This window comes from Phoenix dactylifera, chromosome 10 (assembly GCF_051530095.1).
Source record: "Phoenix dactylifera cultivar Ajwa chromosome 10, Ajwa_hap1_PhDact_Kaust_v1.1, whole genome shotgun sequence".
NCBI lineage: Eukaryota > Viridiplantae > Streptophyta > Magnoliopsida > Arecales > Arecaceae > Phoenix > Phoenix dactylifera.
In genome coordinates, this window is record NC_143199.1 from 26,286,630 (window position 1) to 26,304,689 (window position 18,060).

The following is an 18,060-nucleotide window of genomic DNA, read 5'->3' on the forward strand; positions in this document are numbered from 1 at the left end:
AATATTGAAAAAATGGTCCTCCTAGCTTCATAATCACCATGGCCTTATCTTAAATTTATAATGTTATGGTGCTTTGTCGAAATTTCAGAGCCTGTCGCACTGAATCACACTACCAAAAGACTCGATTTTGTGCTGGATTGGTGTCTTAATTTATCCTATTATCTGTCACCAGCTTCTGAAAACACAGGACAGGACTGGACTGAAGGTGCAGCAAACACGCTTCTGGCAATAGATGAATTACCAGTTAGATCATCAGCCCACAATTCTGGCACAAATGCAATAATTTAATCGAGGTCGATTGTCACAACCGAGAACCTTATTCAAAAAGATTTGCCAAAAAAGTATTTTTTGAGTTCTTTAGTCCTGTCTAAGTACCTAAAATTTTTTCAATGAATAATCGATATGAGACTAAATGCACATCCGTACCGATCCTTATATACTTTTCCCATTTAAATCATGGTATCTTTGTCAGACTAAGGGTCCAAATCTATTCAAATCTAATCACAAGCACCATGATCGGCTCGTAGTTAGCTTTAATGAGCTCATGCTGCAATGTCTCCTAATCTACATGGATCATGAGCTGGATCCGCTCTCATACTATTTGTCACAATGTAGAACCTTATTCAAAAAGACCAGCCATAAGATATTTTTTGGATTTTTAATCCTATATAAGTATCTAAAATTTTTTCGGCGACTAATCAATGTGGAACTAAATACACGTCCATACGGATCCTCATATGGATGACAGTGAAAGCCTAGAAATAATCATAAATTCAATGAACCCAAAAATTGCCATGTCTTATCAAGTAATAATTTTCACAAACTGCATTAGCATCATCTGTTATTAGTACATCAACAATAAAAGCAGAGTAGATTTGCATGAAACAGGCTCGTCCTTCTTGGAAGACTGCCGTTTCTCAAAGTGCTCTCAAATCATATCCAGTCTAGTATGGAATGCCAACTCTCCTACCCTTTTCCCCATTCCCCGTGCATCTCCCAACACCCCCTCTCTACATTCCCCTCTTTCAGGATCTCCCACCTCCTTAATTGGCTAGATCAGTATGGCTACTATTTACTAGGTGAAAGGTTCGAAATGCATTCCCTCCAATTCATTGTTTGCTATTATATGCCAACTCCCCCATCAAGTAGGGTCAGAATCGTTGGTTAATTAGCATCAAGTCCATGCAATTGGAACAAATTGGAGGAAACAAAAATAAAAGCAATACCAAATCAACAGGCTCTATCACAAAATAGGGCAAAAAAATCAGCCCCTTGAAACCGACAAAGAAAACTTAGGGCTCGTTTGGTTTGTTTGAATCGTACGAAACGAAGGAAAAAAAGTATGGTCAACAAAAAAAATGAAGAAAGTCTCTAGTTTGGAGTTTCATACAAGAGATAAAAAAATAGTATTTTCATAAAAATAAAATTTTCATGTTTCATAAAAAAAAAAAAACTATGAGAAAGATGAAAAAGCTACTTTCTTACCAATTAAAAATTGATACTTTTTTTTTTCAAAACTGCCCTCGAACCGTCAAAATTTGTGAACAAAAATATATTTTTATTAAAAATATAATAAATATTTTACACAATTTTTTTTATAAACAATAAATATTAACCAAATATAAACTATTTTAGAGAAAATTATTGTCACAAACCAAATGAGTACTCAGTAAATAGTAATTTACTTCACAAGAAAAAATTCTCAACCATCAAAAAGTTATACTCTTATGGCTATCATCAGCATCCTAATAATTTAAAATGCCTCACTACTTTTCGCCTTTATGGCTGCACTACCGTATAACCATGGATCCTGAAAACACAAAACAAAAATCATAATGGTATGTGGCTACTTATTGTGCTGCTTTCCTTCAAGAATATGGAATTGGAAGTATCCTCCTCAAGAGTTTGCTCTTAAGATTTCTTTTTGTATGCCCCTTCTTAAGAACAATATGGGATTTCTATCTTCAATAAATCAACAAATTATCTGTACAACGGCATCCACATGTTTTCATGTAAAAGGACACCAGTTTCACATTAGGAATACATATGCCAGGTATCCAAAATCTGGACTGTAGTACAGAAACATTTTGGGTGGAGCATTTCATCAAGCAGTATAATTCTCAAGATAATTCCGTAGAACCCTACCCACTCTGTTTTTTGGGAGGGTAGTAGCGTTTTGACCACTGCAAACATGGCATAAAATATCACGCATCAGAGTTCCACCTCATGAAGGTCATCGCCCAGAGAACCACCATTATGCCGTACAGATGAGCTGCTGCCCGAACGGGAATGCGAAGCGTTGCTGGGCGTGAGTATTGATGGCACACTCTGTCCACCATCTATCGGCTTTATTTCAGCCATGTTAGAATTGGATGCGTTTGTAAAAGTTCCGCTCCATGATGCTGCACGCGTCCGTGATAAGGGGCCATTGCCACCTCGGAATGCTGCCTCGGAACCCTTGTTTCCAGGAGTAATATGGTCCATGCTTGGAAACCGCTGCATGGTTGATGGCGAAGAAAATGATGCTTCTTTTAGAACTGATGTAGATGGTTCTTCATGAAGGGCGGCTTCTTGGCTGCTTTCTGCTATTGTTTCAGTTTTTGGCTCATCAGATGTTGCAGGTGCGGTAGGGATGAAAAATTTGGCACCAGCTGCCGGCTTCAGAGATGGAGCTGAAGGTGACTGGAATGAGTTTGTCAAAGTTCCACCACCCTTATTGAACGTATCAACATATCTGGAAAAAAAAAAGAAACAGTTCATATGTTCTCATCCCATCACTTCTGCACCAAATATATATACTCTTGGAGCCACAGATAGAGAGACAGACAGAGACAGAGAGAGAGAGCAGTTATCTACCTCGATCGAAGCCCCATTCTACCACGAGCTGAGAACTGGTTCTGGCTGGGTGGAATGGGTGGGATTCCGGAACTATGTTCTGTGGGGATTGAGGATTTCACCTCTGGCCAACCATTAGCAGCAGGACTTTCGCTACCTTTGAAGGCATTGTTTATGTTGTAATCTGGCAAACCATTCTGGAATGATGCCGCTGTTGGAGGTGGTGGTAGGGCAGCTTCCACAGCTGGAGGCTCAACACCTTCCTCGACCCATCTCTTAAGTTTCTCATCATAATAGAACTTGTTTCGTTCACCCAGTTTTGCCTTCAGTCATGATTTAGCAGACGCATGACATGTATAAGCTCAAGTTGTGTAAGAAGCTGGGAGAATTACAACTGGATTATATCAAAAGAAGTACCTGGCGGTGGGTTCTTGAGACCCAACCCATAGTTTTCTGGAGAAGATTTGAGCCAATACGCCCAAAGCGAGATCCCCCTGATTCTGACGCTTTGCTTTGAGGACTATCTGAGCCTGCATCCTTTGATGAGTTCTGTATGAAGTCAGCAAAGAGCATTGAAATATTTTTTTCAAGAATCTATTGTGATATTGCTGAACATGATTAGGAAAGAAATAAAACAACAATTTCAGAGAGAAACAGTCCTAGACAGTGAAAGTCCAACATTACTGCAAGAAGTGAATTTGGGGAGAAAGAAAAAACAATTTTTCTCCAATTGAGCAGAGGGAACCACCTGTTTAGGGCTTCTACCAAAATTTGGCTCTGAAATACTTCTGTTGTGCATACTCTTCCTACCACTATCACCTGTCCACTCACTCATGGCCTCCACTGAAGCTGATGGAATTAATGATGACATTGCCATTGTTGATTGACTATTTGCTACTTTTGGGACCCCAGAGAAGATTTCTTTATCATTTACACTGCTTTGTGACATTGGTGGCAGAGGTGGTGGTGGTGCACCCATCATGCGGTGAAGAGATCTATCAAGGGAGGTAATCAATTTACCTACGAGTTTTGCTGGGGCCAAGTTTGTGCTGTATCCACTCTGCAGAAGTAACAGGAGAGAGGCATCAGAAAGAAAATGGTGCAACTGTAGATGCTTACAGACAACAATTTTCTGCTCAAGCTACCTGCTGGTGGGTTTTCAACCGCTCCTCCAGGGATGATAACAATGATTTCCACATTTCAACTTCAGGAGTACGACCAGAATTTTTCAGCAACTTTAAAGATGCTTGACAGTACCTAAATTAACCATGCTAATATAAGCTAAAGCATAAGTAATAATGAAATGGGAACAAAAACTACTACCCACCTCAATGACTCGGGAACCTTCCCCATGTCAGCCAGCATGTAGGCATAGATTAATTTGTATGGTTGAAAAGGTAGCAGGATAAACTGTGAGTTTCCAAGCACCTTTGAATATTCATATAACTCTGTCCTCTGTAGAGATATTTTACATACTGAATCAGTTTATAAACCAACACACAGCATATATTTAGAAATCCAGAAAATGATGAGAAATCCGAGCAAACATTGAAACAGCAATATTGCTGCTGCAAATTAACAGGGAAGAATCAGGCAGCAATTGAAAGGAAACAAGCTAGGAAGAACTGATGGAAAAGAATTTCTGGTTCTGTTGGTTGCATTGGCATTGTCTGGCATATATAATAAAATGTTCAGCCTTATCCCATCTGTATGGAGTTGACATCTTGGCTTTGGAATGGCCCACTAGAGTTTGAGAACAATTTACAAGTGGCCCTCATGTGATGACAACCATTTAGAACTAATATTATATTCCTAGCCAAAGAAACTTTGCACAAAAGGTACGCCTATCATGAAACATAGAAGACCAAGTCTAGGTAAAGACCTACTTTACCAGTTATCTAAGCTAATGCAACTAGGAAAAACACCCCACCGAATTCAAATGGACTTGAAGAATATAGAAGTGGGAAAGGTTTGATAAGGGGAATTGTGTCATCTTTGGGGCATGAATCATTGGCCAAAACAAATAAGAACACAAGTTATAAAAGGCTAATTGCATATATACTCATCACAAGCACATTCCTGTGCATGCACAAGGGGTTCATCCTAGACAAAAGGCATAGCTTGCTTGGGTTGTTCCTCCCACCTTGCATAATAGGGATCATCATTTTCCACACACTCTTTACTGAACCCCATAATCCATTTGTTTATTTCGGGTATTTTACATGCAATAATCAGGGATAATTCTGCTCATACACACTCATATAAGGTATTAGGTATGTCTTGTGCATGTCTTAGACTCAAAATATCTGAGTGCAGCTTGAGTTTTCCATGGGAGGACAAGGACTGGATAGAGGCATGAAGTTTATACACAAGTAGAGCTGAGATTGGGAAATACCTTCAAAAGGCTACAAGCCTACAACCATTTACAGGCTTCAAATCAACACTTTGCACTGGCACAGCGATCTGTCTCACATTAAATTGCTCGATATTGTGAATCCATTTCAGGAAACTGCTGTTTAAAGATGTAGATTCCACGTGTAAAACATATAAATGGTCCCCTTACCTGAAGGACACGACTGCCCATGGTGACTCAAGTTCAGTGACTGCAGGGGCAGTTAACACAGCCAAGTGAAACTAGGGATGTGTTAAGCAACCTTTTAGGGTTGATATAGTTTCATATTTGAATTACAATTAATCTAAGGGAAAACTGCAGCAAATGCTATCCTAAATAATAAAAAAAGAAAGATGAGCAGGGTGATAGGAAGAAGAAGGTAACATAGAGAGACCAAGATGGAAAGGGGAGAGAGAAGTTGAGCAGAGAAGCTCGACAAAATAGAGATTATCTTGTTCCATGCCTTTGGAATTCATCATAAAGTAACAAGTGAAAACAACAATATGTCCAAAGACCCCTATTGGTGGCCAGCTCAGAATTAGTAGTGGAGAGAAGAAAGAAAGGGGTAGGGGTGGGGGAGGGCGGTGCTGGCCATCGGTATTATTTTAGCAGTTTCACAATGAAGCAATCAAAAATTACTTTAAAAAAATATTCAAAAAGTCATTTGTATACACCATACCATTTGTAAAAGAACATATGATATTAGAAATGTCTACAATTCAAGATATCAAATAACCAAACCCACATTGAAAAATTTACTTGCTGTCCAAATCACCTTTGAGTCTAGCGTCAAATGCTTCAAAATGTTCACAAAACATAGAATTAGACCAGAGAAAATGCCCCCTAACATTTAAAGAAATTAGAAAAAGAGAAAATAACCAGATTAAGAAACCTATATATACATTAAAGTTGGCTACTCTAGAACCAAATCCAATTTCACCAGTTCACACTGAAACTAAAAACTTTCGGTTTCTGTTGTAGAGTCCACAAAAAAAAACTCCAACTATTACTCTTAAGGCCTGCCATGGCCGAGAAACCATGCAATGTATCAAGTGTATAAGACTAGTGGAATGAAGATGGGAAGCTCCGACCAAGGGAGTCATGCCAATGTTGGTGATTTGGCGGATAGCACTAGCCGGGGTAGCATGACTAGGGCTACCGTTGCTAACCAAGTAGGAGATCTGGACTCCTTACTTCACGAGTAAAGGACACTGGATAGCAATGGTATCATGGCACCAACCAGCCAACATTGAGAAGATGTCATCCAGGACACTGGCAATTGCTGATGCTTGCAAGAATGCTGAATGAAGCAGTTTGAGGAGAACAGAAGCTTGTAGATGGCAGGAAAGAAATGGGGGTCATGCTCTAGGAGATGGGAGGCGGGAAGAGGGACTGGTGGTAGCACGGAAGGGATTATGATGAAGAAAGAACTTTTGTGATAGTGGGTGAATGAATGGAATATGGGCAGTTGAAGGAAAAAATGGGAGGAAAGAAACAAGAGAGAGAGAGGGCGGGTGAAGATTTGCTATAGGGTAAATAAGAAGTTAGGGTATTTTAGTACATAAAGGACCAAAACTGATCATAAGTGATTTACTCTTATGGGCAGACTCTGTCATCTCACAGAGGGAACAACCATGGTGAAGGGAGAGGGAGCAAAATTCTTGATTTCGCTGTGCAACATATTCATTCACATAAACCTCCAAAATAAGTAACATTATAGCCACAATCACTAAACAGAATGGAAGAATTTAGCAGATCTTCATCCCATGGCAATACTTTAGCAAGCTTGTTGGAAGTAAGCATGGCAAGAAACAGCAAGAAGACATGCACACATACACACACAAAAAAAAAGTCGAAATCACCAAAGCAAGAAAAAAGAAGCAAGCTAGATTTAACTGAGACCAACTAAATATAGATCTTAGAAGCCATTAAACCTAACAAAAAAATAAGTATAGATAGAACTAAATAAACTGAAATCCTACTGAACAGGACCTGAATGGCTTCTGGACAGGCATAAGTTCGAGGACATTTCCAGTGGTCAGCACCAATAAGACAGAGTCTTGCACTGTCAGAATATGACTCAAAGTTTGCCTCCGCAACCAGATAGCAGGTATGTGCAGCAGTTACCTATTCCAAAGATTTATGTAAATTATATTATATTAAGCACATTTGAAGATATAATGTTTTGAAAAAAAATTAGTAAAGAAAAGGATGAAACACAAACCTCTCCTCTCTCCTTCCACAAGCAATCACCAAGATGAATTATTACTAGTTCATCATCCTTTGTCCTATTTGCAGTTATTATGGCCAAATTCTCTTCCCAGTCATCCAACATGCCAGAGGCCTGAGTCTGTATCTCATTAGAAAACACAAAATGAGCTCAAAAGTGCCAAGCAATCACAAAGAAATTCAAAAACTGAGATGCCAGATTGATCTCAGATCAAGTTAACATCAAGCTCCAAGATATCAATATCTTCAGATTGAATCTTTAAAGCAGGCTTGAACAAAGGGTTACCCATGACAATATTTTATACCATATGTTCCCCACTAAAAGTATCAAAAAATCACACTATTCACTTAAAATCCTCAAATTAAAAAGCCGCGGGTTCCACCGCTCCCCCACGGGCTCCGCCGCCCCGCACCCCCCTCCCCCCCCCCCCCCCCCCCCGGGCCTCCACCGCCCCTCTGCGGCTCTCCGATGGCGGCCACAGGTCTCCTCCCTCCCTCTCCTCCCCACGCTCTCTCTCCTTCTCTTCGTCTCCGGCACAGAACTGGCCCGTACCGGTTTCCACTGCTCCGGCGTACCGGTTACAAGCCAGACCGGTCCGAACCGGCCGGTTCGTCAGACCCTGATTCACACAATTAAGCAGCTATTGCCCAAAAAGTAACCATGCTGAAGATTCTGTAGAACAAAATATCCACATAATTCCAAAAGCATGAATTAAGGAGTAGCAGAAACAATTATGTTACAAGCAAAATCAGCAACTGACTGTTTTAGAAGATAAATCACCTCAGCAGGTTGTTGATATATATTTGCAGCACCAGACAAACTACTGGAGGAGCTTCCCCCAGAAAAAACATCTGCAGGTTGTCCAGCAATAAGTAGGCATAATGTACGTAAAGGTGATCCAGATACAAACTGTTGATGTGCCATTTTCTTCACAGTATCAACATAAAACTGCAGCTCAATCAAACACAAATGAGATATAAGGATTTTAAAGAAAAAAAAACAATAATTTTATTTCAGTGCAAATGCATAGGGCAAGAAATTGGATAATAATAAACAGCAAAACCATCATAAAATGGAAGCAAAATAGCATAAAATGTTGAGAAAGTGACAAACCTTCTCACCAAGCTGTGCTGCAAGAACAAGTGCAGGGCCCCACAACTGACCTTCTTGTGCACATTGGAGGGCCTCTTTCCTTCTACCAGAAACAAGAAGGTTTTGTACTTCAACGGCAGTTGCCTAGAACAGGTGGCAAATGCCAATAAAAATCTGAAAGAGCATTTATAAGAACATTTCAGACAACACAGATTTGAAGTTTAAGAATACCCGGATCTGTCCCTCAGAAGGAAGATTTCGCATACAATGTATGAAGGACCCATACTCCCTTGACTGAACACTATTCTTTTTAGCAGATGCGAAAAGCTTAGTGACTGCCATTTCTGGACCATCAGTTTCCTGTCAACAGGGAAAATAAAATGACAGAAATAATAAACTGTTAAAAACTCAAGAGGTACAAACATGATGATATAACTTGGCAATTCTCAAATGACCATAAGCACATTTTTACAAAGTAAAAGTTTCTCATTTGATATATATCTTTGTCTATAACAGGCACAGATCATATTGCATAGAAACAACTGGCCAACAACAAGCTATTGGATTTCCACCAATGATTCAACCTGTTCCCCATCAAATACCATATCTTATTATTTTACTTCACAATGTTCATGCTCATAACCAGATTTCATCACCTAGCCTACACATGCTAAGCATCCACAGTTTTATTTCCACATGTTTGTGTCTTTGGCCATGAATTAAGAGCAATGTTCCACAGTTCTACCAAGTCATGGTGAAACCTGGGCAACGGTTGGATGGGGCATTTCCTTTCCCCGGGTGTAGATTTACGCCACTGACTCCCCTGTTGTAAGAGCATGTAGTTTCAGGGTAGAACATGAAGATCATAATCCATTTCCTCTTAACTCCTCAAGAAACCAAATTTGCTCCAAAAGAGATGTAAACACTAGGTAAAGAAGTTCACAAAATCAAATTTGAACATCAGCTCCAAAAATTATCCCTAGATCTCATTTTTCACATTTAAATTGAGCATAAATATGTCATGACAATCATGGATTAGAGGCACTTCCGAGTAAGCCTGCCAATTTTCATTGCGCAATTGGTTCCTTGAGAGTTATTACAGAATAATATAAAGGTTAAGCAAATTATTAGTTTGTTTGTTGACATTCCACCTCTCCTTTCTAAGCTGATCATATAAATGTGACATCGGTTTGCGGTAATTTGGAACAATCATCGAATTTGCTGCATGTTTTAGTATCGTAAATCTGTATCATATCTAAAAATAGATCCTTGCATCTATGGTCCACTTGATCCCCACATATATATATATGTGTGTGTATATATATATATATATATATATATATATATATATATATATATATATATATATATATATATCCTATAAGCAACTTGCAAGAGTCTACACTCTGACACCTGCCCAACAAGTCAATAAACTCTAACAAGTTATCCTCTGCAGCTTAAAAAAAGATATGTTAAAAACTCATTCCCACTCCTCGATTAGAACACATCCTCAAGATTCTGATTGCTCAAAACCACACATAACAACTAATAATTCTTCTCCTTTCATTTGCAACCATCTATAATGGGTGTTATTTTCACATTATTGAAGTTCAACAGCTCAGTATCTCTTATCTCTTCTCGACCTCAACACACTGGGCTTGATTTTACAGAAATTGTTCAAAATACTTTGCTTTATGCCCCAACAACACCCCTATCAAAAACTTGTTCTTTATTTTTGATATAAAGTATTAGCTTGCCTTAATAGAAGATCTTCCACCTGAATTGTATTTTGATTGTGTGTGCCTTCATTATTATCAAAATTTTGTTTTCTCTTCTTTTCCTTTTGCCCTTATACAAGTTTGCAAATCTCTCTCATTTCTTTTATTGCATGAATTTCTGTTAGTTTCCTTAAGGCAAATATTCAATCCTTTGATGAAGTCTTTTACTCTTTTCATGTTTTCAGCACTCCTCAATTTTTTTCCCAAAAGAACTCATATATAATGCTCAAATCCTCATTCACTCTCCAAGCCCAGTCATCAAAATCATTTATTGCAGTTATTATCCAAACATGGTGGCCTGCCAACAATAAAGTATTCCAGATAGCATAAACCTTGTTTAAATGAAAAAGAGATATTCTTTTTTTTTTGGTTGAAATAAATGATTCATACAATTCTAGCACAGATACATTCAAAAAAGTCAAAAGACAACTTATCATAGAGCGCACTGGGCAACTCCCTCTTTCCGATAAAGGGTATCTCCGGAGTGGTTGGCCACTTATAAAGCCACCTAGTCTGCAGCCTAGTTGGCCTCTCTATAAACATGCTTAGCCTGGAATGCCACCTCGCCACAGATCATGGCCCGGATGTCTCGAATCAAAGGGTGGCACTCACCCATACCACTGGCACTCCACTGGATAAAAAGAATATCTTTTCTTTTCAACAATGCTTCTAACTTGAACCTATAATGGCAGTCTTCTAAAAAAACACGCTATTAGCATGCACAAAGAGGTCCTGTTTTTTGTTTCCCTCCAACCCAAGATGCCGATGTTCCATGATATAATATCTATAAGCACACAAGCTTGCCTTTATTCCCTTATATGGGCATTTTATTAAATCAAATTTCCTTTTTCATCTATAGTTATCAGTCTTAAACCTCCAAAACTGATCTTCTAAATGTTTAATGCATTTTGAAAAGGCTGTTTTTGCTCTAAATTCTACATAGTTCTGCTAACAATCACCTTATTTTTGTCCAACATCAATCCTACAATGTTGCTTATATTCAAATTTAACAGATCTAAACATTTTCTAGCTTTCAAAAATAAAATCCTGCTTCCCTAAACTCCGAGCAAGTCAAGCTAGCAAAGACCTCAAGATTGTTAATGCAAATAATTATAATTTACAGCTATATTCCATCATTTTCAAATAATCTCCTTTAACATGCCTTCGGCAGAACTTCTGACTTTCCTACCATGATTAACCAAACCAATCTCCATTTCCATTCCCATGCACCAACTGCTTCCTACTTAAATCATCTATTTTGATATACCATAGCGCCTTTTGATCCCCCAATGCAATCAGTAGCATGCTTCAACTTGTTATTTTGACACCTAGGGAACAAGTTCTTGATCAAGAATTTGTTTCTGTTAAAGAATTAGTTAAAGGGGCTTCTTGCAAGGCATTTTAAGAGTCCATTGTACATGCAGTTTTTTTTTTTTGTTTGTTTGTTTTTGTTTGAGGAGGAGGAGGAGGAGGGGGGGGGGGGGGGGGGGGGATAAAACATTGAAGCAGAGTGGCAAACACCCACATGAAGCACTTTAAAATGCTTCAAATTAATTTGACTGAACTAGCGGCTCAGAAAATATGAACATTCAGTATCAAGAAAGATTGATGCCCCGAAATCTTGTGGATAAAGTAGCTTGGTTTCATACAGTAATTTGACACTTTTGTTCTCCTTGTGTTTATTAGTGGTTAAAAGGAATTACGGATGAAGTGTTCTAGAATAGTTTCGAGTGCTTGCACATTCTCATGTTTACGGTCATTTCTAGAGCTAGAAAAACAGAATCTGTTTCTCATGCTTCTTTAGATGGGCTAGAGGTCATTCACCCATTTATTGATCATTTGATGAAGCATTAATGCAACACAAGAGATATAACACAAATAGGACTGGAAGTGGGCTCGGGCTGGCCCGAAGCCCATCGGGTCGGGCCGCCCGCGGGCCGGGCTATGCGCTAGGCCCAATGCATTTCAGGCCGGGCTCGGGCTGAATAATTAAGCCCATTTCTATTTCGGGCCGGGCACGGGTATCTCATTGGCCCGGCCCGGGCCCGGCCCAGCCCGAGCCCACTTCCAGCCCGAGTAGCCCGAATCGCGGTTTGCCGAATCACAGGGGTTTGCCAAATCGCAGTTTAACTTAAACCCAGACTACCCAGTTGGTTGTTGCCCGAGGGATTTGCAAAGGTGCAGAGCGGACGAGCGGTGGAGGCGTGGAGCTAGGGTTTCTCCGCTTCTCCTTGTCGGCTCGTCGCCAGTCGCCAGTCGTCGTCGTTGACTGTCCAAGCTCGGCAAAGTGGTGAAGAGGAGCCCCGACCACCCTATCGTCGATGAAGCTAGGTTTTGAGGTACGAATGATCTTCTTCCTTTTGGTTGGGATTTGCATAGGCGCAGAGCGGACGAGCGGTGGAGGCGTGGAGCTAGGGTTTCTCCGCTTCTCTTTGTCGGCTCGTCGCCGATCGCCAGTCGTCGTCGACCGTCCAAGCTCGGCGAAGTGGTGAAGAGGAGCCCCGACCACCCTATTGTCGGCGAAGCTAGGTTTTGAGGTACGAATGATCTTCCCCTCCTCACCCCCATCACGATCTGAGGGCTTTCGATCCCTGGAAGAGGTGTGAAACATTTTTAAATCTTGAAATTTATGTTTAGGTTCTTCGATTGCACTCGAATTTTAGGTTTCAAATGGGAACTTGGGAATCTTCACGGAAGAATTTGGATTTTGTTTCTCTCTGATCTCTTTGTCTGGACGCAAGAATTATGACTTAAATTGGTTTGTTGGCGATCTTTAGTGGAAAAATCGGGAAGAAAAGAGAAAGATTTAGTGCAATCTCTGCTTTGGGCTCAAACTGGGTTTGGAAATATGTGCTCTCTCTCTCTCTCTCTCTCTCTCTCTTTTGGATCCAAGGTTCTTATTCATGCTGCGTTACCTGGAAGTTATCATGATTCTCTACCTGGAATTTTGGTTCTGGAGCCTGATAAATAGATGAAGCTACATGTCATATTTGAAGCTATTTTTTCTTTTTTTCCTTTTAGATAACATCATGCAGCTTGTCTTTTCTTTTCAAGCTATTATAGAGGGTTGACAGCATGTTGGAAGCTATTATGGGAACCAAATGGGCTCGGGCCGGGCTCGTGATCGGCCTGGCGGACTTTAGTCCAATCGGGCTGGCCCAATTGGGCTCGGGCCGAGTTTTTGTAAAACTGTTCGGGCCTAGGCTCGGCCCGAAGCCCGAAAAATAATTTCGGGCCGGGCTTGGGTAGGGGTGTGGTCCGACCCGGCCCGGCCCACTTCCGGCCCTAAACACAAACGACTTAGGAACACACAATTGTTCCAACCCTTCTTTCACAGTCACGCACACATACAGTCTCACACACAAAAAAAAATAACTAATTACTCTACTTTTTTATGTTAATTATCTACTAATTCACCAACATGGTTTATCACATTTCTATGACTAGTTTACCATGCTCTTCTGTTCCAAAGATCATATCTACAGTTTTATCTAGTTGGTCGCTGCCTTATTTTTTTCCCGTATAATAAAGGTTCTTAATTCAGTCCAACTGCAACCCAAGAAGGTACACAGCTGATGCCTTTCTACTCTCTTCTTAATTGGGATGGGAGTTAACAGGTAAAAGGTCAGATTTCAACCTTGACTAGAAGCACTATGAGTATAGAAAGCAATTCTCTGTAGCATTCATGTGGTTTCTGACAGACTAAGGGCAGCAGCAAGACATCTTAGCCTCCAAAGGTAAAGGCTTAAGCCTCAAAGTGGTTTGGGCATAAGGCCTCTAACATTGGCATGGGTTATTGTAACTTTGTTATTAGAAGCATACAAATAAGGAAAAGAATAGAACGAGTCTATATCTCTTATGCAAACATGATACTTTTGAATTGGCTATTTTCCAGCACAACTTTGTATTTTAGTTTGAAAAAGGAATTACACAAGAATATAATCAGGCACAGAGCTCTCTTTTACCTCAACAAGCATTAGGAGGTGCACGTTTCGCAGAAGAAAAATGAGTATTCCCAGCAAAATAATGAAGATGCTCAAGTAGATCCAGAAAAAAATTTATGAAAAAGGGAATGTGTGGAAACTTTGTAGAAGTTCATAAATGATCCAACAGATCACCATTTTTTTTAACATGAAGAAGAAGATTGAGAGGAAAATATGTAAACTGTGAAACACAATTGCACAAGCAGGAAGAAAGGATAAAGATCTAAATGCATAGATAATTTCAAGACGAAATCATCTAACTTCAATAAGATATACTAAAAATTTAATATTGCATTAAGATAAGAGAACGACTACCTCTAGTGAAGGATCAGATCCAAAAGGAGATCGAAGTTTTCCATAATGTTGACATGATATTTTCAGTAATGAAAGAAGTAATCTCAGAAGTTCGCCTTTCTGGAAGACCATGCCAGGAGATTCACAACTCGCAATCCTCTCATCGATCCATTTGTTTATATCCTTTGTTGCAGCATTCCCACCAACAAGCGGACCAGGAAAGGATTGTTGGCATAAAGAATGAAAGTAACCAAAGGCACCACCACTAATGGTGCTGAATGCATCAGTTTTATCCATGGCAACTTCTGCTAAGTTTAGAACTGAGACTGCTCCAGCAGCAGTGCCCTTAAAATGCACAAATAAACAAGGTTTAGTTGGAGAAAGGCTACTCTTGAATGATCTTACAAAATCACAGCAAAACCTGAAAGTTTCTAAAACAATTAATAATGATTCTTATTAGCTAGATTGAAGTGAAACATGTTTGAAGCCCACCTGGCTTCCATAATCAATTGTGCCAAAAGAGTTGGCATCTTTCATGATTATGAGTTTCCCACCAAATCCAAAGGTAACCAATGCATGTGCAGGACGTCCAGCTGATGATCTCCCTTCATGAGGAGTGTAAGAGAACTGAGAATAAGACGCATTAGCACCCTGAAATGGTTGCTGAGAATAGTCTATTGAGCTCTGACTGCCATAATAACTGTTAGATAAATGTGACTGCAGGCCCTGCTCCCCCTTTGGCTGATTAAACTGGTATGTGCTTTCGTGAGGAACAAAGCCCTGAGACCTGGCCACACCATTACTTCTGACATAGTTATGATCTACAGAGGGCTCAAAGGTCTTGAGACCTGCTTGTTGATCTGTTTGACTTCCTGCATGCCCTGTTGAACTGTAAAAGCTCCTCAACTGCTGATTTCCAGGGAAATCTCCAATGTGTTTATTATCAGAAACTGTTTCAGGCTGCCACATACTCTGTTGCATGTAGTTACTTGTGGAAGAATTCCAAACTCCTCCAAAATCTTGGCTGCCCTGGCTCCAAACGGAGTATTGGCCGGATTGGCCAACTTCATCATATAAACTTTGGTTTTGTTCTGAGAAACCAGCTGAGGAATGCACAACTCGAGTCACCTCATCCTGAACTGTACTAGATGCTATCTGTGTGGTCTGAGTATATGACTCAAGGGTATACCACTGTTGAGTGTTTGTGTCATAATACCATCCTGGGTATTGAGGATCAAACACCATATTAGATGGGAATTCTGTACTCTCCTGAGAAACTTGATTCCAGTTAGAAACACTACTCAATGTACTATCCTCTGCTATGGTCTCCAACACTGACTGAGCACTTTGCTGCAGATAAGAAACATTGGATCCCTCAAGAATAGGCCCATCAGCAACAGTAGCAGCTTTCTCTTCAAAGCTCTCTTGGGCTACACTCGCTGCATTATAGCTGTCCATTTGTCCAGTGATGCCTGTATCATAACCATCCACTTGATACCACTGCCCAGTACCTGGGTCGTACTTCCAACCTGGGTAAAGGCTTTCCCAATACTGTGCAGCATTTCCATCTGCCATCTGCTCGTTACCTGAGCTATAGAATTGGGTGCCTTGTTGTTCAGAGTAACCAACATATGTATTTAGATTTTCATCCGTGTTTCTTATGAAACTAGAATTCGGGTCAGCATCAGCTTTCAGCTTATTAGCAGACCCATCAGCGTTCTCAGTTAAGAAGTTGGAATAGGGTTCAAACCCTCCATTGTCAAATTGCTGTGAGCTGACACTGAAAGCGCTCCACTGCACCTCTTTCACACTGGTCCCCTTTGATCCACCACTCTTCATCGTCGATGAACCTTGCGAACCAATCTCAGTAGCAGGCTCTGCAGAACTGTCCGATCGGACTGCCTTATCATCAGAAGAATCAGAAAGCATGCTCCCTTCTGCATCCAAGCTGTCCTTTTTGGCAGCCCAAGAAGACTTCAAGGTCCTGTTTTCCTGCCGGTCTTCCACTTCGGAGGCAAGCCCAGCCTCTCCCGAATCCTCCAACGAGGTACCAACGTCACCTAGGCTGAGATTAGACAAATCTTTCGCCATATCCGGAGCCCTGGACTGAGATCCATCGATCGTAAACTCATCATCCGCGAGCTTGTCGAAGAAATCCTCGTCCGTCTGGTCCTCCGCCTGGAACGGAGGAGGAGATGCCATCGGATCCCAAAAAACACCCACCACCTAAGCTAAAATTCCTCTTCTCCCCAACGGTCGGAACTGAAGAAATCCCCAAAATTTACCGAACCACTGATTTACCCATTTCCAAACCCCTTAAAGAGAGATCACAGCGATTACCGAATCTAGCTGACACCGGCCCAATCCAGGAACCTCCTTCCCTATTCCACCAAGATCCAGCCAAAAACCCTAACAGATCTCCAACTCCGACTGAAAAATTAAAGATTTTTTGACGAGATCTAGGGTTTCCTCCGATTCCGGCGAATCCGACAGGGCAAAAACGCAAATTTTGCGGAAATTCGACTGGGAAAGGATTCGATAGCGACAAATAAAGTACTTACCAGAAAAAAACGATGGAATTGAAGATCCGAGGAGGAGCTGATCGATCAGAGAAAGGAGGGGAGAAGAGGGGATGACGAAACCCTCGCTTTGGAACCAGCCGACATCTCAGCATCCATCGTAACCTCGGGGTTTTCCTTCTTTTTTTTTTTCCTCTCTCTCTCTCTCTCGCTCGCTCTTTCCTATTTTGGTTATATATTAATTTATTTATATTTTATTACTCTTTCTTTACCGCCACAGATGGAATGGGAAATGTGAGCATAGACTTAGGGCTAAAACTGAAATAAAGGAGTAAAGAGGGGGTTTGATCAGAAAATTAAATATTTCATGGACAGTGATATTGAACTCTCCAACCTTGAAGATGAAAAATCGCTGCTCGTGATTTTTATCCCATACCCACCAATCTACCTCAATTTACTTGGAAAAAATCAAATTTGATTCTCAAGCATAAATGTATTAAGAAATAGATTTGCTAGATTCAAAAATCTTCAATGCTGGATGGACTAATTAAAATTTTATATGGCTCGTATTAGAGTAGGAGAGTAGATATAATCGGAGGCCGGTGCAGAACCGCGACTCGTCTGAACGGGACGCACGTCCCGACTGGCTCCGTTTACAATGCTCCTCAGTAATTTAGAACCTTTGGGGTGGGCATGGGGGCGGATGCCTCGCTGCAGTGGTAGGGGCAAGTCATCGCAACGGGCCTTCCGCGCCGCGCAAGCCCGTTGGCTCATGGCGGACGTGCCGTGCACCTTACGACCACGGCAAATCCGGCACGCTCCTATCTTTGCCGCGGCGCTCGGTAGTCGCTGTCGGACGGCCATATCAGCGGCGTGCACAGTACTTCGGCTTCCTCGCTCTGCCCTTCCGAGAAGCGCGATCCTAATGGCCGGGGAT

At 40.8% G+C, this 18,060-nt stretch overlaps 1 protein-coding gene across 5 annotated transcripts; it reads right to left on the reverse strand.

The window, feature by feature from the left end:
• Nucleotides 1-1,917: 1,917 nt before the first annotated feature.
• Nucleotides 1,918-17,352, reverse strand: LOC103710705 (protein transport protein SEC16A homolog). Of its 5 annotated transcripts, none has more exons than XM_039115552.3 (14): nucleotides 17,166-17,347; nucleotides 15,097-17,034; nucleotides 14,626-14,949; nucleotides 8,781-8,909; nucleotides 8,571-8,693; nucleotides 8,238-8,405; nucleotides 7,452-7,577; nucleotides 7,220-7,354; nucleotides 4,163-4,290; nucleotides 3,981-4,092; nucleotides 3,584-3,895; nucleotides 3,253-3,384; nucleotides 2,857-3,158; nucleotides 1,918-2,734 (listed from the first exon to the last, which is right to left on the reverse strand). In XM_039115552.3, exons 2-14 carry the CDS (start codon nucleotides 16,804-16,806, stop codon nucleotides 2,212-2,214), a joined length of 4,224 nt encoding a protein of 1,407 aa, XP_038971480.3. In that variant the 5' UTR covers nucleotides 16,807-17,034; nucleotides 17,166-17,347; the 3' UTR covers nucleotides 1,918-2,211. The 5 variants fall into 5 exon arrangements, with proteins under 5 accessions (XP_038971480.3, XP_088561815.2, XP_008794796.4 ...); XM_088705689.2 differs by having other exon boundaries at nucleotides 3,253-3,372; nucleotides 17,166-17,346; XM_008796574.6 differs by having other exon boundaries at nucleotides 3,253-3,372; nucleotides 15,097-17,352.
• Nucleotides 17,353-18,060: the final 708 nt, after the last annotated feature.

Bases quoted from the DNA above. Each gene is read 5' to 3' on its own strand.
- LOC103710705 (XM_088705686.2), bottom strand. From the start codon at position 16,806: ATGGCATCTCCTCCTCCGTTCCAGGCGGAGGACCAGACGGACGAGGAT. The intron at 4,093-4,162 runs GTGGGTAGTAGT...TGGTTAATTTAG, and splicing joins AAGGTTCCCGAGTCATTGAG to GTACTGTCAAGCATCTTTAA. The intron at 3,159-3,252 runs GTACTTCTTTTG...TCATGACTGAAG, and splicing joins TCTCAAGAACCCACCGCCAG to GCAAAACTGGGTGAACGAAA.